Here is a 17,748-nt window from a genome sequence, read left to right on the forward strand (position 1 = left end):
ACGAAAACATGAACGTGCTTCTCTCAAGCAAGGCTGTTAATAAGTAGAAGGTACTTTTTGGGTGTTGTAAACGTTGAGGAGGTTAACTGTTGGAACTTTTAGGGTTATCAAGGCGGAATTCTAGCAGTCCTTAAAACATGTCAAGCGCCGTGGTAATATGCTCGTTTTCTCCGTGACAAGTCAATAGTTGAACCAATATTTGCTTCCTTTCTGCTTAAGTAGATAATATTTCACATTTGTTTTCCCCAGTAGAAAATATCTGACAATCATAACCAAGCCAAATAAATTTTCTTTGAAGCAAATTCTATTTTTTCCCCACTACATATATTCCAAGTGTCTTTGTGTCTGTGGCATGTTTTTGTAAAAACACGCCAAAGAACAAAACATATGCATAGCACACTTAACCCCCCCTATTTTTTGTCTTGCTGAAATCAGTACATTTGTCCGTTGGAGCAATTGCAAGTACGGGTTTGCAGAGTCTCTTTTATCAACCCCAACTCAAAGACATCATTGAAAAGCAGCAAACTGAGGCTTTCAAAACAAACGTAGCACTCCGCTCGCCTGTCACCATGGCAACCATCCTCTCCTGCACTCCCTCCTCCTCTTCTCTCCCCTCCCCCTCTCACTCTGCTCTAGACGGCATATGGGAACAAGTCAGGGGGGGTGACGGCTCCCATCATGCTTTGCAATCGGAAGCAGGAAGAATCTTGAATGAGATGAAAAGATGTCGGATGGAATAACGACACGGGAGGAGAGCCAATGCCCCCCACGTGCCATTCAAGCTCCTCTCAGGGTGAGTCCTCCTTCTTGCCACTTCCTAACAATCCACTCGGCAGGTGTAATCTCTGAAAGAAACATTGATGGTTGACACAATGTGATGAGCTGATCTTCTCATCTTGTGGTGCTTTGTCAGGAGAAGAAGGAGGAACGTTCCACAGAAACTTTGCCTATTTGTCTAAGTGTAGCATTCCGTGTATTTAGGATGGAACATCTCCTCCCTTTGACTATCTTCAATCTGCCGTGAAGAGGATTATTATTAGATGTGGAATTTTTTGCTTGATGAGTCTGACATGATGAATAATTTTACCAAGACTGACATGAGGAATGCGATGACAGGATTAGCTCAAATGCTGACAATGGGGCCTTTCTTTGTAACGTGTAATGTATTCAAGAGGGAACACACATGATTGGCCAAACATATTAACTTGCGTGTCATTAATGTGTCAGTGTGTGTTGAAAACATGGCTGGACAAATATTGCAGTTCAGTTAAATATTGACTCGGTATATCTTCTTTAGAAATGTTAATACTTAATGCAAATGAGGATAAGCCACGCCCACTTTAAGGGACCGAGCCAGTAGAAAATGTTTGCTCAGAGGGCTGCGCTTGGCTCACTATCTGAAGTGGTTACACTTTGTAAATACAAATGACTTAGTCGTCACATCAGACTTTGTTTTGCGGTTCGACTTGTCCAGGTGAGTACAAATGCAGAAATGCAATTTAATGGACTTTTGTTGAAATGTTTTCATTGATTTATAATTTTAGTAACATATCAGTCGATGGATACAGAGAGAGGAAATTAATCCAAGCAAAAAAAAAAATTATCTGAGAAATAGCATTTGCTTGAGAAAACGTGCATGGGCATTATACTAAACAACCGTGAAATAAATTACAAATAAATTAAAATAATTTAATTACAGAAATGTTTTAAAGGGCATTTACAGGAAACATTTAAAATAATCAATCATTCTTTATTTGCGTCATTCATTCATTAATCCGATTCTGGAGAAACTCAATAATTATACCAATAAAATATTTGAACCTCATGTAAATGAATCTTTTGTTGTTTTCAAATGTTGACTTGAAATATCGTACATGAGTATAAGTCCTGTATATAAAATTCTTAGCATTACTCGGGTCCTTTGTACCACATGATGAAAACCGGTACACACTGATTGGACACAGTTAAAGAACAGAGTTGACCCATTGTTTTAGTCTTTTTGACACGGTGATCAATCTTGGTGCGGTGTACAAAAGATCATCAGGGTGTCTTCTCCCATGCTCAACCATTTATCAGGTTCTTTTCTAATAAGTAAGAAAGTCCAAGTTTAGCTGCAACTGTAATTTATTGATAGTCTTCCGGCTCTGTGGGTGCACTTTTCTACATTGATTGAGTCAGATCACAAAGCAAACATAACTTATCTCCTATGTCTTGTTTTTCCCTTTCAAGTCAAGATGGCTTCTTTTAGGGTTAGAGAACATGAGGAACCCAGGGAAGAAATTTCTTTTGTACGATTGTCACGTCACATACATCACCATTAATGTGCGCTAATACAAAATGACAAATAGGCGTGATAGTAGTTTATTACTGACTACCTCAGCAGTTTATCGGCTTCAAAACATGCCGCGTAGGACTCTTGTGATGAGGTTGATAATGGATGACATTTAGTGTTTTATAGCTACTGAGACATTGTATCATTCTCTGCTCCTGAAACTTGGTGGCAACTGTGAGACAAATACAGTTTTTGACTGAATTATAGTTTTCCTGAACTCAGGTTTCACTCGGGGTCACTAAGATATAATTTCTTTAGCCACTTTATTTAAACCAACAGTTTGATCTAGAGGAGTCAAAAAATACAAGTGGTTCATGAAGCAAATTTGAAGCTTCGTTTTCCCCATCACTGCAATGTCATGGATTTTCACCTGAAGGAAATACATGGGGGCAGGGTCGCTAAGATAAATTAGAGAATTGGGGTCACAAGTGAATAGTTCAATGTGTATGTGGCTTTTTCTCTGGATCTCCAAGGAGCACAGCAGACCACCCCGTCATCGACCCCTCTACCCTTCTCTTCATTTGCCACACACTCTCTCCATCTGAGACCATGGAGGAGGTCAGCTCGACACCATCTCTGTTGGAGCGGAAGGCTCATCACGCAGAGCCCACACTTTCCGTCCTCAAGTCCAAGCTGCAGCGGAGTCTGAGCTGCTCTGCGACCAGAGTCCGCTCCACTTTGTCGGGCTTCTTCCCTGTGGTGCGCTGGTTGCCCAAGTACAAACTGCGAGAGTACGTTTGGGGGGATGCCATGTCCGGCTTGATCGTGGGGATCATCTTGGTACCGCAGGCCATCGCCTACTGCCTGCTGGCTGGAGTAGAACCCATCTATGGATTGTATACTTCATTTTATGCCAACATCATTTATTTTCTCATGGGGACATCCAGACATGTTTCTGTCGGCATCTTTAGCCTGATGAGTCTCATGGTTGGACAGGTGAGCTACAGTTGTCACAAAAGATGTATTTCAAACCGAATCCTTATCCAAACTTTATCCTCAGGTGGTCTACAGAGAAGTGTTCCTCGCTGGATTCGACCTCAACGAGGATTCTCCTGGTGTTCCAGAGTTCAACGGTTCTTTCGTCAACCTCACAACTCACACTGTAGAAATTATGGGTGTGCAATGTGGGAAGGAGTGTTACGCAATTAGCGTAGCCGCGGCTCTTACGCTCCTGGCTGGTATCTACCAGGTAAAGAACCACCTTCAAGATTTCCACCCCCCAAGATTTTAGTTTTCCTAATCAGCAGGTCTGACAATCCCCTCCACAGGTTCTGATGGCTGTGTTTCGGCTGGGCTTCGTCTCCGTCTATCTTTCGGCTCCCATGTTGGATGGTTTTGCCACAGGAGCTTCCTTTACTATCCTGACCGTCCAAGCCAAATACCTCTTGGGTCTGAAGATCCCTCGTCATCAGGGCTACGGAACTGTCATCGTAACCTGGTTCAACATCTTCGCCAACATTCACAAGACCAACATGTGTGATCTTATCACCAGTGCCATCTGTATCACCGTATTGGGTAAATATGGACCAGAACTCACAATGTGAGATAAGGTAGTCACTAAATTTCGGTTTTGGGGGTTCTGTAGTGGCAGGGAAAGAGATCCAGGAACGCTACAAGGATCGTTTGAAGATTCCTCTGCCAACTGAACTGGTCGTGGTTGCCGGAGCCACGTTGGCCAGTCATTTTGGAGATCTCAACAATCAGTACGGCACCAGTGTTTCTGGTCATATCCCCACTGGCTTCATCCCTCCTCAAGTGCCCAGCCTTAGTCTGATGTCAAGAGTAGCACTGGACGCCATTCCTCTAGCGGTCATCAGGTAGTTTTTAAGCAACGATGTAGCACCTAGCTAGCTAGTAGTGATTAGTCAACAAAAATCTCATTTTATCTCCTAGCTTTGCCTTTACCGTGTCACTGTCCGAGATGTTTGCCAAGAAGAACGGCTACACGGTCCGTCCCAACCAAGAGATGTTTGCCATCGGCTGCTGTAACATCATTCCGTCCTTCTTCCATTGCTTCACCACTAGCGCGGCGTTAGCAAAAACTATGGTGAAGGATTCAACGGGCTGTCAAACACAGGTGAAGTCTAAACAGAAGAAATATCGATCATAGTTCTTGTGGAATGTAGGAAAAGACGTCCTTATGTTTCAGGTATCAAGTCTGATCAGCGCCTTGGTCATCCTGCTCGTCTTGCTCTTCTTCGCGCCTTTCTTCCACGCTCTCCAGAAGTGCGTCCTTGCCTGTATCATTATCGTCAGCCTTCGCGGGGCACTCAGAAAGTTTAAGGACGTCCCCGCTAAGTGGCGAGCCAGCCGTAACGATGCCGTGGTTTGGTTGGTTACCGTCTCGGCCACAGCTCTTATCAGGGTCGAGCTCGGCCTCGTTGTTGGCATCACCTTCTCGATGATCTGCGTTATCTATAAGACCCAGAACCCCAAGGTGAGTGACAGAACTGTAGAACATCAATCTACGAGACTTTTCCATTCCCTGACCTTATCCCTCGTCTAACATCAGGTCTCTCTCCTGGGCCGAGCCGGCGACTCTGATCTTTACGAGGACATGGAGAAATACCAAAATCTGACTCCGCCAAACCGAGTCCGAGTCTTCCGTTTCCAGGCTCCTCTCTACTACGCCAACAAGGACACCTTCCTGAAAGCTCTCTACCAAGCTGTCGGGGTGACGCCTTTCTTGGAAATGACCAGAAGGAAAAAGGCGGAAAAGAAAGCCAAAAAGATGTCTTTGACGCAAGCCCAGACAAACGGGGACGCTAATCATAAAGATGTTGTGGTGGCACTCTTACAAGATTTGGAGCTGGACTTCCACACCATCGTTGTGGACTGCTCCGCCATCCCGTTTATAGACTCCGCCGGCATGGCTGCTTTTAAGGGGCTGCTGAAGGAGTTCAAGCAGATCGGCGTGGAAGTGGTCCTCGCCTGCTGCAACACCTCCGTCATTGATACTTTGCAGAAGGGACACTTTTTTGGGAAAGGTGGCAAAGACATGAACAAAATGCTGTTCCACACGGTGCATCACGCCGTCCTACACACAAACATACAGCAGCCGGACAAAAGTACGGAAGACTCTGCTCTGTAGACAAAAGAAATGGATGGTGGACAAGTTGTAAGATAAAATTACTACCCTGTCACATTTGTTGCATCACGCAATGTTCTGTTCATTCGCAACTGTCTGCATTTGGAGGAGAAGATAAAAATGAGCAAGACCAAAGCAAAACAAACCTGTCGGCTAATCATTCACTATCAGTCCAATTTTATGAACACATTGTTGCCTTAAGTTCCACTTTTAGGATGGAGCACTTTGATAAAATACTTTTTGACCATCGTCCTTATCACCTGTGAGCTAAACTAAACACATTCCGAATGTTGTATATCAGATTGGAGATATAAAGAATGCTTGCGGTGTAATCAGGTCACGTTGTTGCGCTGTAAAAAATGTAAGAAATTGTAGGAGAAAGGAAAAAAATAACGATCAAATCAAATCTAAATGCAAAATACTGTATTAAAGCTCCACTTTTGGAATGGGCAGAACAAATCAGTGGTGATTGCATTTAAAAACTGTTTGAAATGATTTTTTTTCTGTGGACTGGTACGAATACGTCATGTTTGTCAAAACTGTCGAGGCATTATGTCAACTATACACTGTTGAGGAGCCTGTTGTTCAATAAAAATATATTTTTACTAACACGACTACTTCTCTTTTTGTCTATTTAGCAATGAAAAGTGATTATGTTGCTTTTAATATATGATTTCCTATTTAATTGGCAACATTTCACCAACAGCCAAATCAAGATGGCGACAATTACACGTTTTCCAAAGAATTAGTTTGGACCTTTGGTTGACATGTCATTAATCACACCAATCCAGGTGACCAAAGTCTACCCGTAATGATTTAACCAAAGCCAATTATTACCAGCGAAACTAAAAATCATTTCTTAAATGGTTTAAACTCTCAACTGGGTCTCTCAACAAAATTCTCAACAAAGCTATTCAAAGCTGATTTATGTTTTTGCATATTTTTATTTAAATAAATTGATTTGATAACCCCCAAAATTAAATTTTAAAAATTGTCAACAGGGGTACAGTTGGGGATTATTGAAATTTAATTTGAGCGAATTGTCATTTTTGTGTTTGGGTCTTTTTGTGTATGTCGATTGGGACGTTCCAATAATAATTTAATAAAATAATTAATAAAAAATCATTTGAGCCACCTGTGCCACTCACCTGCAGATTGTTTGCTGGAGGAGCACACCAGCTTTAAAAGCCCTGCCCTCACTCATTGTTCTTCTTAGTTGTCGCCAGATTGTGTCTTTTGCAGGATGTTGTAGTTATATAGCACGTTTTGATTTTTTTTATTTTGATTTTTTTTGGCTTTCACGTCAGTCTTTTGACTAATGACTTTTAGGACTCCCTGAATATAAATATAATTCGGGGTAATGAGTCATTTGGTTTGACAAGTTGACTACTATGCAAAAAGTATTTTTAGTTTTTAGTATTTATAGTTTAGGATATGTCACACTAACAGTAACAAAGTTATGTGTGACATCCACCCATCTTCCAAGACGCTATTTCCCAACAAAATTACTTCTTAAACTCTCGTCAGTGTGTCTCGTTAGACATCAGGATGTAATGCAACAGAATCTCTTGTAATTATTTAGTGCTAAGTTACACATCTACATGTTGTGTAACTTTAAAGGGGCCTTCGTTACTTAGTGTTTGTGTTTTTCTGACTGACCAAATATGGGTTGTTGTTTTTAAATTGCGTCTGCAAGAGACTAGATTCTCAATGCGCAGCAACACTGACCTCTGTTGTTCAAATTAGGAATAACAAGCTCTAACTCGTGGAATGTCCTTTGGCTTTTCAAAACGTAAAAAGAATCAACACTGCCTTCTGTTGTTCAAGTTAGGAATGACAAGCTCTTAACTTGTGGAGTGTTCTTTGGGCTTTTCAAAACGTGAAAAGCAATTTGAAAGTCATTCAAAATAGATTTTATGGCCCTGACCAAATTTAATAAAATTTTAAAGTCAAGTTACAGTGCTTCACAATACAAATCAGCATTCTCAGAATAAAAATGGAAAAACATTGAAACAAAATTATACTGTAGCTGCATTGTCGTGCAAAAAACAAATCAGTTCAAATTTGTTCTGGTAGAAGGCAAATGAAGTACAAGTATAACAATGAAAGACAGATTTCACACTGGCCCAATTCACACACGAGATTATTATAGTTACATAAAGATGGCCTGCACAATTATAGAAAAATATGTTTGCCATGCATAGTTTGCTTTACAAGCTTGGGGGGGTGATTACTTTTGACCTGCAGTTGTATTTGTAAGTTTGAAAGAACTTACATTTATAGTGCTTTGCTACCTGCATACATTTCACATTGCAAAAGCAGTTTGTGGTAAAAGAATGGTGCTGATTCCTGAAAATCTGAAATATATCATACCTCTCAACCAAACTTTTATGACAGCAAGGTGGTTGATTGTTTCAATTTGTGCATCAGTTAGATCCACCACACTCATTTTTAATAAATAACATGCTAAAATATCCCATGCCTCACCTCCACCACCACACTTTGAAACACTTGAGGAAGCCATGTGCACCGTGTCATCCACAGTAACACTTTGTTCAATAAAAAGCTCCTGATTATTTTTTTTGTCCCGAGAGCCAAACGTGCAAATGTCTTCTCAACCAAGCATCAGATAATTGTCCATAAGAAAACATTTAAATTAAGTTTCTATCTAGTATAAATTAGTAGTGATGGGGAAAATGAAGCGTGCTGCTTCCACAACCTTTTTTTTTTTTTTTTTTACTCCTCCAGATAGCACTGATTTGCACTTCTTAAACACTTGTGTTTAAATCAACAGTGCTATCTAGCGGAGTAAAAATACAACTGGTTCATGTTAATACTATATTTATACTATAAATAGAGACTTCTACTGACCTACTGCCTGTTGTTGTCTTCAACAGACTTTCTACTGACACATATTGGCTCTGGTGGACATGCTTGTTCGTATTGACCAAATGTAAACAGTTTCAGTATTTCAAAAAACAAACAAAAAAAACCCCAGCAATTGGTTGTGTCGATTGATCTTTGTCATTACGTTCTCGGGGGGCAAGGTTGGCTGTGCCGGAATTGCATAATGTCCACGGCGGTTTGATGCCACCAGTAAAGCATTGCAACCACCAGAACGTGCCACACTTGATGACTGGCGCCGACGTAGTTCACGTGGCCTGAGAAAACGACATGAACCAGAAATACTTTTGATAGTAATCGCTTTTGTTTAAATGCTAAAAACTTATGTTTGATGACAAAAATGGAATGAACTAGACTCACCAGGAAAGCATCGCTCAGGCATCTTGGTAATGTAGAACACGAAGGCAGCGGCTCCGATGAGGTACATGACAATTAAACGAGGCAGGAACATCTGCATAAATGGCAAAAGTCATGTTGCATTGAAAAAAGTGCTGATTGTTAGTGTACTCATGGTACACTGGCTCTCTCTAGCGGTATGTAAAAGAAACACAAGTGCTGATCTCCAGTTTTTATGTAATGATGCTTTCCTCACCTTAACAATATGGCAGCTGAAACCCCCATTGAGCCACACCCAGTGGCAGGTCGGAACCACCCCGATAACAGCCACGCCAAAGAAGATGGACACCCGAATGCAGCGCCATTCAGCGCTCATGTACCTCGGATGGAACTGAGCGCCGAAAACCAACAGAATCATGGCCAGCACAGTCAGGGAATAAACCTGCCGCCAAAACTGATGAAACAAGACGATCAATTAGATAAAAGAAATCCATCGGAGATGTAGGAAATGCAAAATGGCACATACAGCATTGCAATAGAAGGAGTAGAAGATGCCGGGTACGTAACATCCTAAAATGCCGACAGAGATGCCCGCGTAGTCCAACGCTAGAAAGCGACGGCTCATCTTCTCCGATCGATGGCATAAGAACATATGATACCCCACGGAGCACAGCATGCACGCCTGTAAGGGGAGGGGGGGGGGGGCACAAATGCAGAATGGTCAGAACAAAGTAGTCTAAAGTTAAGACCAACAGCTTCTACATTGAGTCACCTACAAAACCACACCTATGTCAGGCATTAAAACACAGCACAAACTGGTTTCAGACCTGATCGGGATGAGTGAACTCAACCTGTTTTCAAAAACGTGAATTTCCTGAATTACAATATTGTTTCACGGCACGGCCGGCACATTCCACCAGAAATGTAACGTCGAGCTTACCTGGAAGCAAAACAGTCCTATAGCGTAGATGACATAGTCCTCTTTGACGGCTCCCGAAGCCGGCAAGACCTTCACAGCGTCGTTGACAGCCAGAGAGAAGAAGAGAATGAAGCCTAACAGGTGGCTCCAGATGTTCACAGTCTCATTGGATAAAATGAAAATACTTGAGAGGGGGACAAAAAAAAGAGCAGATTGTTATTGATTTATTTTTGTTAATATCATGTAGCATTTAATATTAAGCTCACCTCCTCAGGCAGAGCTTGGAAGGCAGGTGGGCCCGATAGCCGTCTGTGATGTAGGGGTTCTCCCTGAGGTACATGGGAAGTTGTTCAAAGGTGTACAGTCTTATCTTCTGCGGGATGCGCATAGGCCATTCCGGATAACTGCCCAGCTCGACGTAATGCGTCATTTTCATCCCGATCTTTGCTTTTTAACCCTCAAATGAAGCTGGTTTGGGTGTGGGGGGTGCAGGAATGTGAACCTGACAAGAGAGGAGACAAACTTAATATTTCCCACATGCATGTGGGGGAAGTGAAACAAAGTTTGTACTTGCAGGTTTCAAATGTATACTGACTCCCATTTACAATGAACTTGAATGTGATTGGTTCAGCCACATTCCAGTTTTAAGAAAGGTGCACTGTGAATCAAGGGTGTATCTCAGTTGTTTGACTTGTACTGTCAAATATTTTATTTATAGTTATATCGTTGTGTAGATTATAGATTACATTATCGGTGGAACACGTTTTAAAACGAATGATCTTCGTTTTGCTCTTTTTTTAATAACACAATATCTGGCATTTGAATTATATATATGTATATATGTGTATATAATAATAATTATTATTATTATTATTATTATTATATGTGGCACATCATAAATGAATAAATTTGCACACAATAATGCAAAAATATAGCAAGTTGAACGCACCACGAACTATATGTTATGTTATATGTTGTATAATAAAGGTCCAGCATGACAAATCATTTGGAATGACAATCGTGTAAAATATAAATGTGGTCACTGCGGACGCTGCCAACATTAAAACAAAACGTGGAAGATTTAATGATGACGCGATATACATTAATCCTTTGACGTATAGTTCTACTCTAAACGTGTGTGAATCACTAGAAAATGTACACGCTCCGATCGACCCGATTATCCTTAACGTCATACATTGACAGGCGTTATTTAGGGCAGCTAAATTGATTGAAAACATACTGACCAGTGACCGCTAGTCCCGGTGCCTCAGTCGGTGATCTCCCGACACAGCCATGATCTCCCTGATATGTCACACCGCTCGCGTTTCTCCTTCCAAGTAAATCAGAATTGCTCAATAACGCGCACAAGGTAGCGTCGGCAACGTCAGCAACTAATACAAAGCCTGTTTTCTTTTTGGATTCATAGTAAACAATGACACAGCGCTCTACCGCCCTCTTCGGGTCAAACGGAAGTATTTCACCCGCAGTCCATTCATTACATTATAAAAGAAAACGTCACATTTGGGGATGTGGTTTAAGCAGTTTCCAGTTGAATTACAATCCAAAACTGAATAAGGAACACGCCACCCTCTTTTGGTCACAGAAAAAATACAATATTCTGCATTTGCATTTAGTAAAATTCGTGAAATTGGTTACTCTGTAATTGCTGCCACACATTTTTTTTTATATATAAACATCTGAAGTCGCTTAACAACGATTCACATCACTTTAAAACTAATAAAATTAACACTACAAAATAAATTCAACAGCTGCCCTTTAAAGGATGAAATTAAACTCCTAGTGGACCTCTAACATCTTTAGTTTTGGGGTCATATTGTATGTAATGTGGGCTAGTGGCCTGCAATGTGCTGGTTACACCCACAAACAAAAGAAGGATCACGCGAAGTAAAAACAGACGTCTCCAAGGGGATACTGCATCAGGCAAAGATTCAATTTCCTGACAAAATGACATTGGTATGTATTGTTTCACGTCATGACTTCATGCTCTCTGAATGTTCATGCGTAAAGAAACACGCTTATCATTTCTAAAAAAAAATATAATGCGGGCAGGGCCATTTTCTGTCTTCTCAAGATCATTTTTTGCCGTCGTTGATCACCAAGAAAGGTCAGCAAAGGAGGTCAACGCATCTCAGGGGATAAAAATGATTTCTTGCTCAATAAAATAACTTCTTTGGCCATTGCAAGAACATTTGTTTGGGGTTTTGTCTTAATACGAATTATTATTGGGACATTCTAATCATCAAGAACAGATGCTACATTAATTTTCCATTGTGGTGAATAAGATGCCATCCACTGCATAGCTTACATATTTATATTCTAAATATAGCTGTAATAATGTATGACAAATGTAGTTGTTGTATTAAACAGCTCAGATAAATCTCCTGCCATGCTGTGCATATTTCCTGTCCCAGTCATTGACTATTTATGCTCCTAATAGTGCCAACTGTTTTGTCTTCTTAGAGCTTTAGAGAGATGTTGACAAGTAAAAGAGGATATGTCATGGCGTTTCTTTCACAATAAAAGCATATTGACCTTTTTTTTTTGTCACTCCCATGTTTGTTGTTTTTTGTAACGATTTAAAAATATATATTAATTGCAAAATCTCATTATTTCAACACTGCAAGTATCACAAACATGCATTATCTGTAAGTAGAGATTTTTGGGTGGCAGTGATTGTAATTAAAACCAGAACAGAATCAAATAATAAATTGTCTCACTTGTCACATGATATTACCAGCGTGGTTGGGCAGAATTAAAGCACAACGCAAATGCTTGTTTTGTAATGTAACCTAGTAATGCTTTAATTTTGAAGGGTGGTGCTGTTCGGGTGGGACCACATGCTTCGGACAACAACGGATGATAATCCTCAATGTGTACAGTATGTGAGCTGCAGGATGTGAAGCACTTGAACGCACCACCGCTCGGAATCATGAAGCCCTCCATGAAGATGAAATATATTTTTAACAACACATCATCGTGCTTCTGCCAGTAAAACACTCTGTGAGTGGATTATGGGTCGTTTATGGATATTCTGCTCAATTCTTTTTTTTACGGCTGTTTTGGTGAACTCAACGTTGACGGAAGGAGAAGAGTCTTGCAATGGTGCATTCGATGTTTATTTTGTTTTGGACAGGTGAGATATATGAGCGTAGTGACATGAAGCTTACTGACTGTTCTTTGTCCTTGTATGGTTGTGTTTAATTTGCTTGTTCCCTGCTGCTCCTCTGCAACGATCATTTACCCTTAATTTGAACTTTACTCTAAAAATAAACCGACTTTTACAGCCCTTGTTAATTCTGGCTTCTTCTGACATAAAAAAAAAATCATTTATTTAATGAAGATTTAAAATTGTAAATCAAATATGTATGCCGCTCATGTATGACGTCATGACAACAAGCGCAACAGAAAATTGATGGCTGCAAAACGCAATGCAATTATGTTTGCAGGTCAGGCAGTGTGTCAGGACATTGGCATGAGATCTTTGGCTTTGTGGAGCAACTCACCAACAAGTTTGTCAGGTGGGTGAGAGGACTTAAAGCTGGAGAACACTTTTATTAAAGGTCTTAAAAGTATACAACACAAACAGGAGTGCAAAAAAAAAAGTAGGGCAAAGCTATTTGGGGAAGTTGACATTAAGACAAGCCTTCTGATTAATGCTGGAGAGTGTGTGTGTGTGATATCTTTAGGGTTTGATAACAGGCTACTAAATATAAACTCATAACACTCAGCCAGATGTGGAAGTGGTGTTGACTTCATGATAGTCAGCAAAGACACTGGGAGTTTTACTGGCCATGCTGAAGGTTTCCTGTGATTTTTTTTCCCCCATCTCTCTGATCTTCTGTATGTATTTATTTCAGTCCCAGGATGAGAGTGTCCTACATTGTCTTTTCAGCCCAAGCGGTGGTAATCCTTCCATTAACCGGAGACAGGTACTTCCTCCTCCTCTTCTTCCCAAAATGCTAGATAGATAACCAGATTAAACAGAAACTGCCCTCTTATCACTGTTCTGGATTCCCAGGACCAAGATAAACGAAGGTTTGGGTAAACTGAGCCAAATCAAGCCAGCTGGTGAAACGTACATGCATGAAGGTTTGAAAGCAGTACGTATGCACCATTGTTCATTTTAGGAAGGAAAGCATCCTTGAGAAGTTTTTAAAAGCAAAAAATCATGTAGAAGCACATTTGGCTTTTCGTCAGGTGTCGGAGCAGATGGAGATGCAAACGACGCCGTCCCGCAGCATCATTATTGTTCTGACTGATGGCAAGTTTGAGGTTTTCCCCTTTGAGCTGAGCGTGGAGGAGGTGACACTATTAAATGCACTATTTTATTTATTTTTGTGCATAGTTTTAAAATTGCATTCTTGTTGTGTTTCATCCAGGCTGACAAAGCTCGAGGTTTTGGAGCCCGTGTGTACTGTGTGGGCGTTATGGACTTTGACCACAAGCAGGTAGTCGCTCTGATGTTTTCACTCACCCCCTCACCGAGAGGTTTATTTGTCTCCTCGACGTGTCCGTGTTTTTGCCTGGTCAGTTGAGGCACTACAAGATGAATCAAAAACGTAAGCAAAGCTTTTAAGCTCAAGAATAGTGGGATTCTTGTCAAAACATTCTGTTAAGCAAAATGTTTGGACTTGGAGTTCTCCCTGTGCCTTTGATAGATTCGATATGAGTGCCAATGAGTACATAGATGAAAGGATTGTTGATGTCCTAATAAAACGGACATTGATGTCATGGTAGTTTTGGATAGTTGAACATAAACGGTGCAGAAACACAAGCAGACAGACAGCTCTTTATCCTCTGCGGAAAATGTATAATAAATTTATAATATTTGAGAATACTCAGTCTGTTTTGTAGTATTATGTCTGTATTACACTGCCCCCTAGTGGCTAAGTTGTGCACACCAGAAGGAGCACTATATCAATGGGGCATTGAAGCACAAAATAATGACTATAAATTGCTTGCTGAGCTAGCTTTATTCATGATTACAGCTGATAAGTGTTTTTTTAAAACAAATACAATATTTACTGAATTCATGACTTTACAACCGAATGACTTTGTCTGTAAATAACGTTGCCATGCCCTGAGTGCTTCATGGCTTTCGAGGAGGAAGTCATTAGAGTGCTCTAATTAAATAAAGCCAGACGAGTTTCCTGTCAAGCAGGAGATGAAAGCTTCTCATGTCGTTTTCCTCCATAAATGCTGCTGGAGATAAAAATCAGCCACTGAGTAATTGCTGAAATATAAACACTATACATTTTGAGCTAACGGCCTTACGTTTGCAGCTTGCTGAAATTGCCGACGGTGCCCAGCAAGTCTTCCCGGTGTTGTCGGGCTTTCACGCCCTCAAAGATGTCGTCAGCTCGGTGAGCTTTGATCGGTGCAAACCATTCCCGTTGAGACCAGTTTTTAACCAGACTTGCTTCTCCACTCAGATCTTGAAGCAGTCCTGTTCTGAAATCTTCACAATCGAACCATCAAGTGTTTGCGTGAATGGTATGTTAAATAAATATGTGGTGAGTCCGTAGTAAAATCACATGAGGATACTACGTGTGTTTATCTGCAGAATCTTTCAATGTGGTGTTGAGAGGAAGCGGCTTCAGTGGCGCAAAGAGGACAGAAAACGTTCTTTGCTTCCTCACAGTCGGTCAAGACGCATACAGTGAGTAAAGTGTGCTTTAAATGCAGATTTATGGATATGTCAAAGCGGGCCCACTCTACTTTTATGACAGTGGTTGCTAAGCAACCAAATTTGGAAGTAGCCTGGTGCTTTTCCGTAGTGACTGAATGGATAAAATTATATTATGTGCAGAGCTCTATGCTGCTAAAGAGATTCCAACAGTAGTTGCTTTTTATCGACTTGAGCCAGAGAACAGAGGAGGCATTATGAGCCTGGGGGGGAGGAGGGAGGGAGGGAGGACGAAACGAAGGATGGAGACTATTTGGAATAGTTCATGAAAACCGAACATGACAACACATGACTGGACCTTACTTATATTCTTGTTTATTTCATTTTAATATCCCAACAATCACAGTAAATAGAAACAAACGGCTAACAGAATTTAGACAAAGCCTAAAACACTGGAATGGAATAAGAATGCAAAGTAACATTTTCTTGGTTGTTTATGTCCAAGGCCAGAAGGCAACACTCGTGAGAGAAGGTTATCTTCTATGTCCTGCCCCTGTTCTGCACGAAGTCGGACAGTAAGTACGCACATATAAAAATCTGTGATCTCCTTTTTATGACATCACCTCATTTGTATTTATGAGTTGCCTAGAGTAAAAATATGCATTCATGTTTTAATACCTTTTAACAATGTGTAATTTAAAACAACCTGCAAATCATGTTGACCTCAGTTCGCTCACTCTTGGCTAACTCACAATTTCTCAACCGGGTGTCCACTTTATCACCAAAGAAGGAAATTATAATGAGAGCTTAACAATGCAAACGCCTTCCTTTTCTCGATGAGTCAGTTTTTTGTGACAAAAATGGGGTAGGAAGCTGGCAAGGTCACCAAGTTGCATCATACTAATGAGGTTTTTTATTGCCTAGCCTACAATTGGACGAACAGTAGCTAATGGGACTAGATCTTGTTCAGGTTCTTCAGGACATGGAACGAGCCCAAAAATATATATTTACATTTTATGTTCAAAAGAGAAATATTGGAAAATGAATCGTGTTTAGAAGTGTGTTTAAAAAAAAAAATTAAATTAAAACATCTGTTTTTGTAGAGCAGTTGAGGTGCTGGTCAGTTTAAACAACGGGCAGTCGTACATATCTGCTCCCATCGTCATCGAAGCCACAAACTGTGTGAGTATCTGTCTTAGAGTACACATCGATAAAAAACAATATATATATTTATACGATTTCTATTTTGGGTGTTTATGTCACAGTCAAATGGGATCTGGGTGTTGTGGGTGCTGCTGGCTCTTTTGCTGTTGCTGGTTTTTGGTCTACTTTGGTGGTTTTGGCCTTTGTGTTGCACCGTGGTGAGTGCATATGTTTTTTTTTTTAAAGCACAAATCTGTTAAGCCAAGAAACACATTGGGAAGTGACTTTTGGTTTTTCCTCACTGCAGGTGATTCGAGACCCACCGCCCTCTCGCCCTCCCCCTCCTCCCCCTCCTTTACTTGTGAGTAGACTACAAGGAAGAAAAAAATTAAACGCATGATAAAGATTAATTGCGTGATTAGTAACGTTTTTGAGGGCTTTCTGCGGCTCTTGCAATGAAGGAAACACTGACACCTATTGACTATTATTGGTATTGCAAGTGTAGTATTCAAAATTGCTCGTTAGCGGACAATAACTATTGGTAGTAAAAGAGAAACACTAAAGTATAATAATAATAAACTGTGAGTAGTTTTTATTTGTTTTATTTCGACTGTTTTGATTGTTTAGGAGCAAGAGGAAGATTTGTTACCCAAACACAAGTGGCCCACAGTGGACGCATCTTACTATGGTGGGAGAGGCCCCGGTGGAATCAAACGCATGGAGGTGATTTGTATTTGAGCAAGGGTGTGTAGACTTTTGTAACGTCCCGTATGCATGTATAGGTGCGCTGGGGGCTGAAGGGCTCCACAGAGGAAGGCTCAAGGCTGGAGAAAGCCAAGAACGCCGTGGTCACCATGCCGGATGAGGTGGAGGAGGATGTTATCCCTCGACCGCCGCCAAGGCCGCCGCCTGTTTATAATTCCCTGCCAGAACCCAAATGGTACACACCCATCAAGGTGAGACATCGGCGGTCATCATCACCGAATTATTAAATTCTTGAGTTGAATAAGTGTTTGGGTTTTGGTTGTGACCATCAGGGGCGTTTTGATGCATTGTTGGCGTTGTTGAGACGGCAGTACGACAGAGTGGCAATTATGAGACCAACTCCTCATGACAAGGTGACATTTTCTGCAATTTGCAATCTACTGAAGAAATTCAGAAGTTTGTGTATGTATGTATATTTTTGTTCGTAAAGACCCTTTCATATTTTTAAACTTTTACCTCATTGTCCACAGGGCCGCTGCATCAACTTCACCCGAGTTCACTGAGACGGAAACTTTGCAGCATTACTAGTTTAGACCAAAGACACCTGCCATATAATCTTGTGTGACAAAATGTAAATACTTATCAAATTTCTTTACATTTATCTTGGTGTAATT

General features: G+C 40.8%; 3 protein-coding genes across 4 annotated transcripts; 2 read left to right on the plus strand and 1 right to left on the minus strand.

Moving 5' to 3' along the window:
• Window positions 1-634: 634 nt before the first annotated feature.
• On the plus strand, window positions 635-6,029 carry slc26a1 (solute carrier family 26 member 1). Its single transcript, XM_088392617.1, has 8 exons — window positions 635-793; window positions 2,806-3,268; window positions 3,333-3,521; window positions 3,601-3,847; window positions 3,918-4,149; window positions 4,226-4,409; window positions 4,482-4,769; window positions 4,845-6,029. Exons 2-8 carry the CDS (start codon window positions 2,882-2,884, stop codon window positions 5,421-5,423), a joined length of 2,106 nt encoding a protein of 701 aa, XP_088248743.1. The 5' UTR covers window positions 635-793; window positions 2,806-2,881; the 3' UTR covers window positions 5,424-6,029.
• Window positions 6,030-7,332: 1,303 nt separating this feature from the next.
• Window positions 7,333-10,996, minus strand: LOC148389503 (progestin and adipoQ receptor family member 3-like). The gene is made up of 7 exons (XM_088391745.1): window positions 10,824-10,996; window positions 9,846-10,081; window positions 9,601-9,763; window positions 9,187-9,342; window positions 8,917-9,114; window positions 8,685-8,775; window positions 7,333-8,581 (listed from the first exon to the last, which is right to left on the minus strand). The coding sequence occupies exons 2-7, from the start codon at window positions 10,013-10,015 to the stop codon at window positions 8,448-8,450; spliced, it is 912 nt and encodes a 303-aa protein (XP_088247871.1). The 5' UTR covers window positions 10,016-10,081; window positions 10,824-10,996; the 3' UTR covers window positions 7,333-8,447.
• On the plus strand, window positions 10,814-17,735 carry LOC148389504 (anthrax toxin receptor 2-like). Of its 2 annotated transcripts, XM_088391743.1 has the most exons (18): window positions 10,814-11,553; window positions 12,413-12,733; window positions 13,047-13,118; window positions 13,458-13,529; window positions 13,619-13,700; window positions 13,798-13,902; window positions 13,980-14,048; window positions 14,883-14,963; window positions 15,033-15,093; window positions 15,164-15,259; window positions 15,732-15,801; window positions 16,330-16,408; window positions 16,492-16,587; window positions 16,677-16,730; window positions 16,997-17,092; window positions 17,152-17,325; window positions 17,407-17,487; window positions 17,605-17,735. In XM_088391743.1, exons 2-18 carry the CDS (start codon window positions 12,612-12,614, stop codon window positions 17,635-17,637), a joined length of 1,443 nt encoding a protein of 480 aa, XP_088247869.1. In that variant the 5' UTR covers window positions 10,814-11,553; window positions 12,413-12,611; the 3' UTR covers window positions 17,638-17,735. The 2 variants fall into 2 exon arrangements, with proteins under 2 accessions (XP_088247869.1, XP_088247870.1); XM_088391744.1 differs by lacking the exon at window positions 10,814-11,553 and having other exon boundaries at window positions 12,321-12,600.
• Window positions 17,736-17,748: the final 13 nt, after the last annotated feature.

Source organism: Syngnathus floridae, chromosome 12, assembly GCF_059516105.1.
Source record: "Syngnathus floridae isolate MCC-2025c chromosome 12, RoL_Sflo_1.0, whole genome shotgun sequence".
Classification (NCBI taxonomy): domain Eukaryota; kingdom Metazoa; phylum Chordata; class Actinopteri; order Syngnathiformes; family Syngnathidae; genus Syngnathus; species Syngnathus floridae.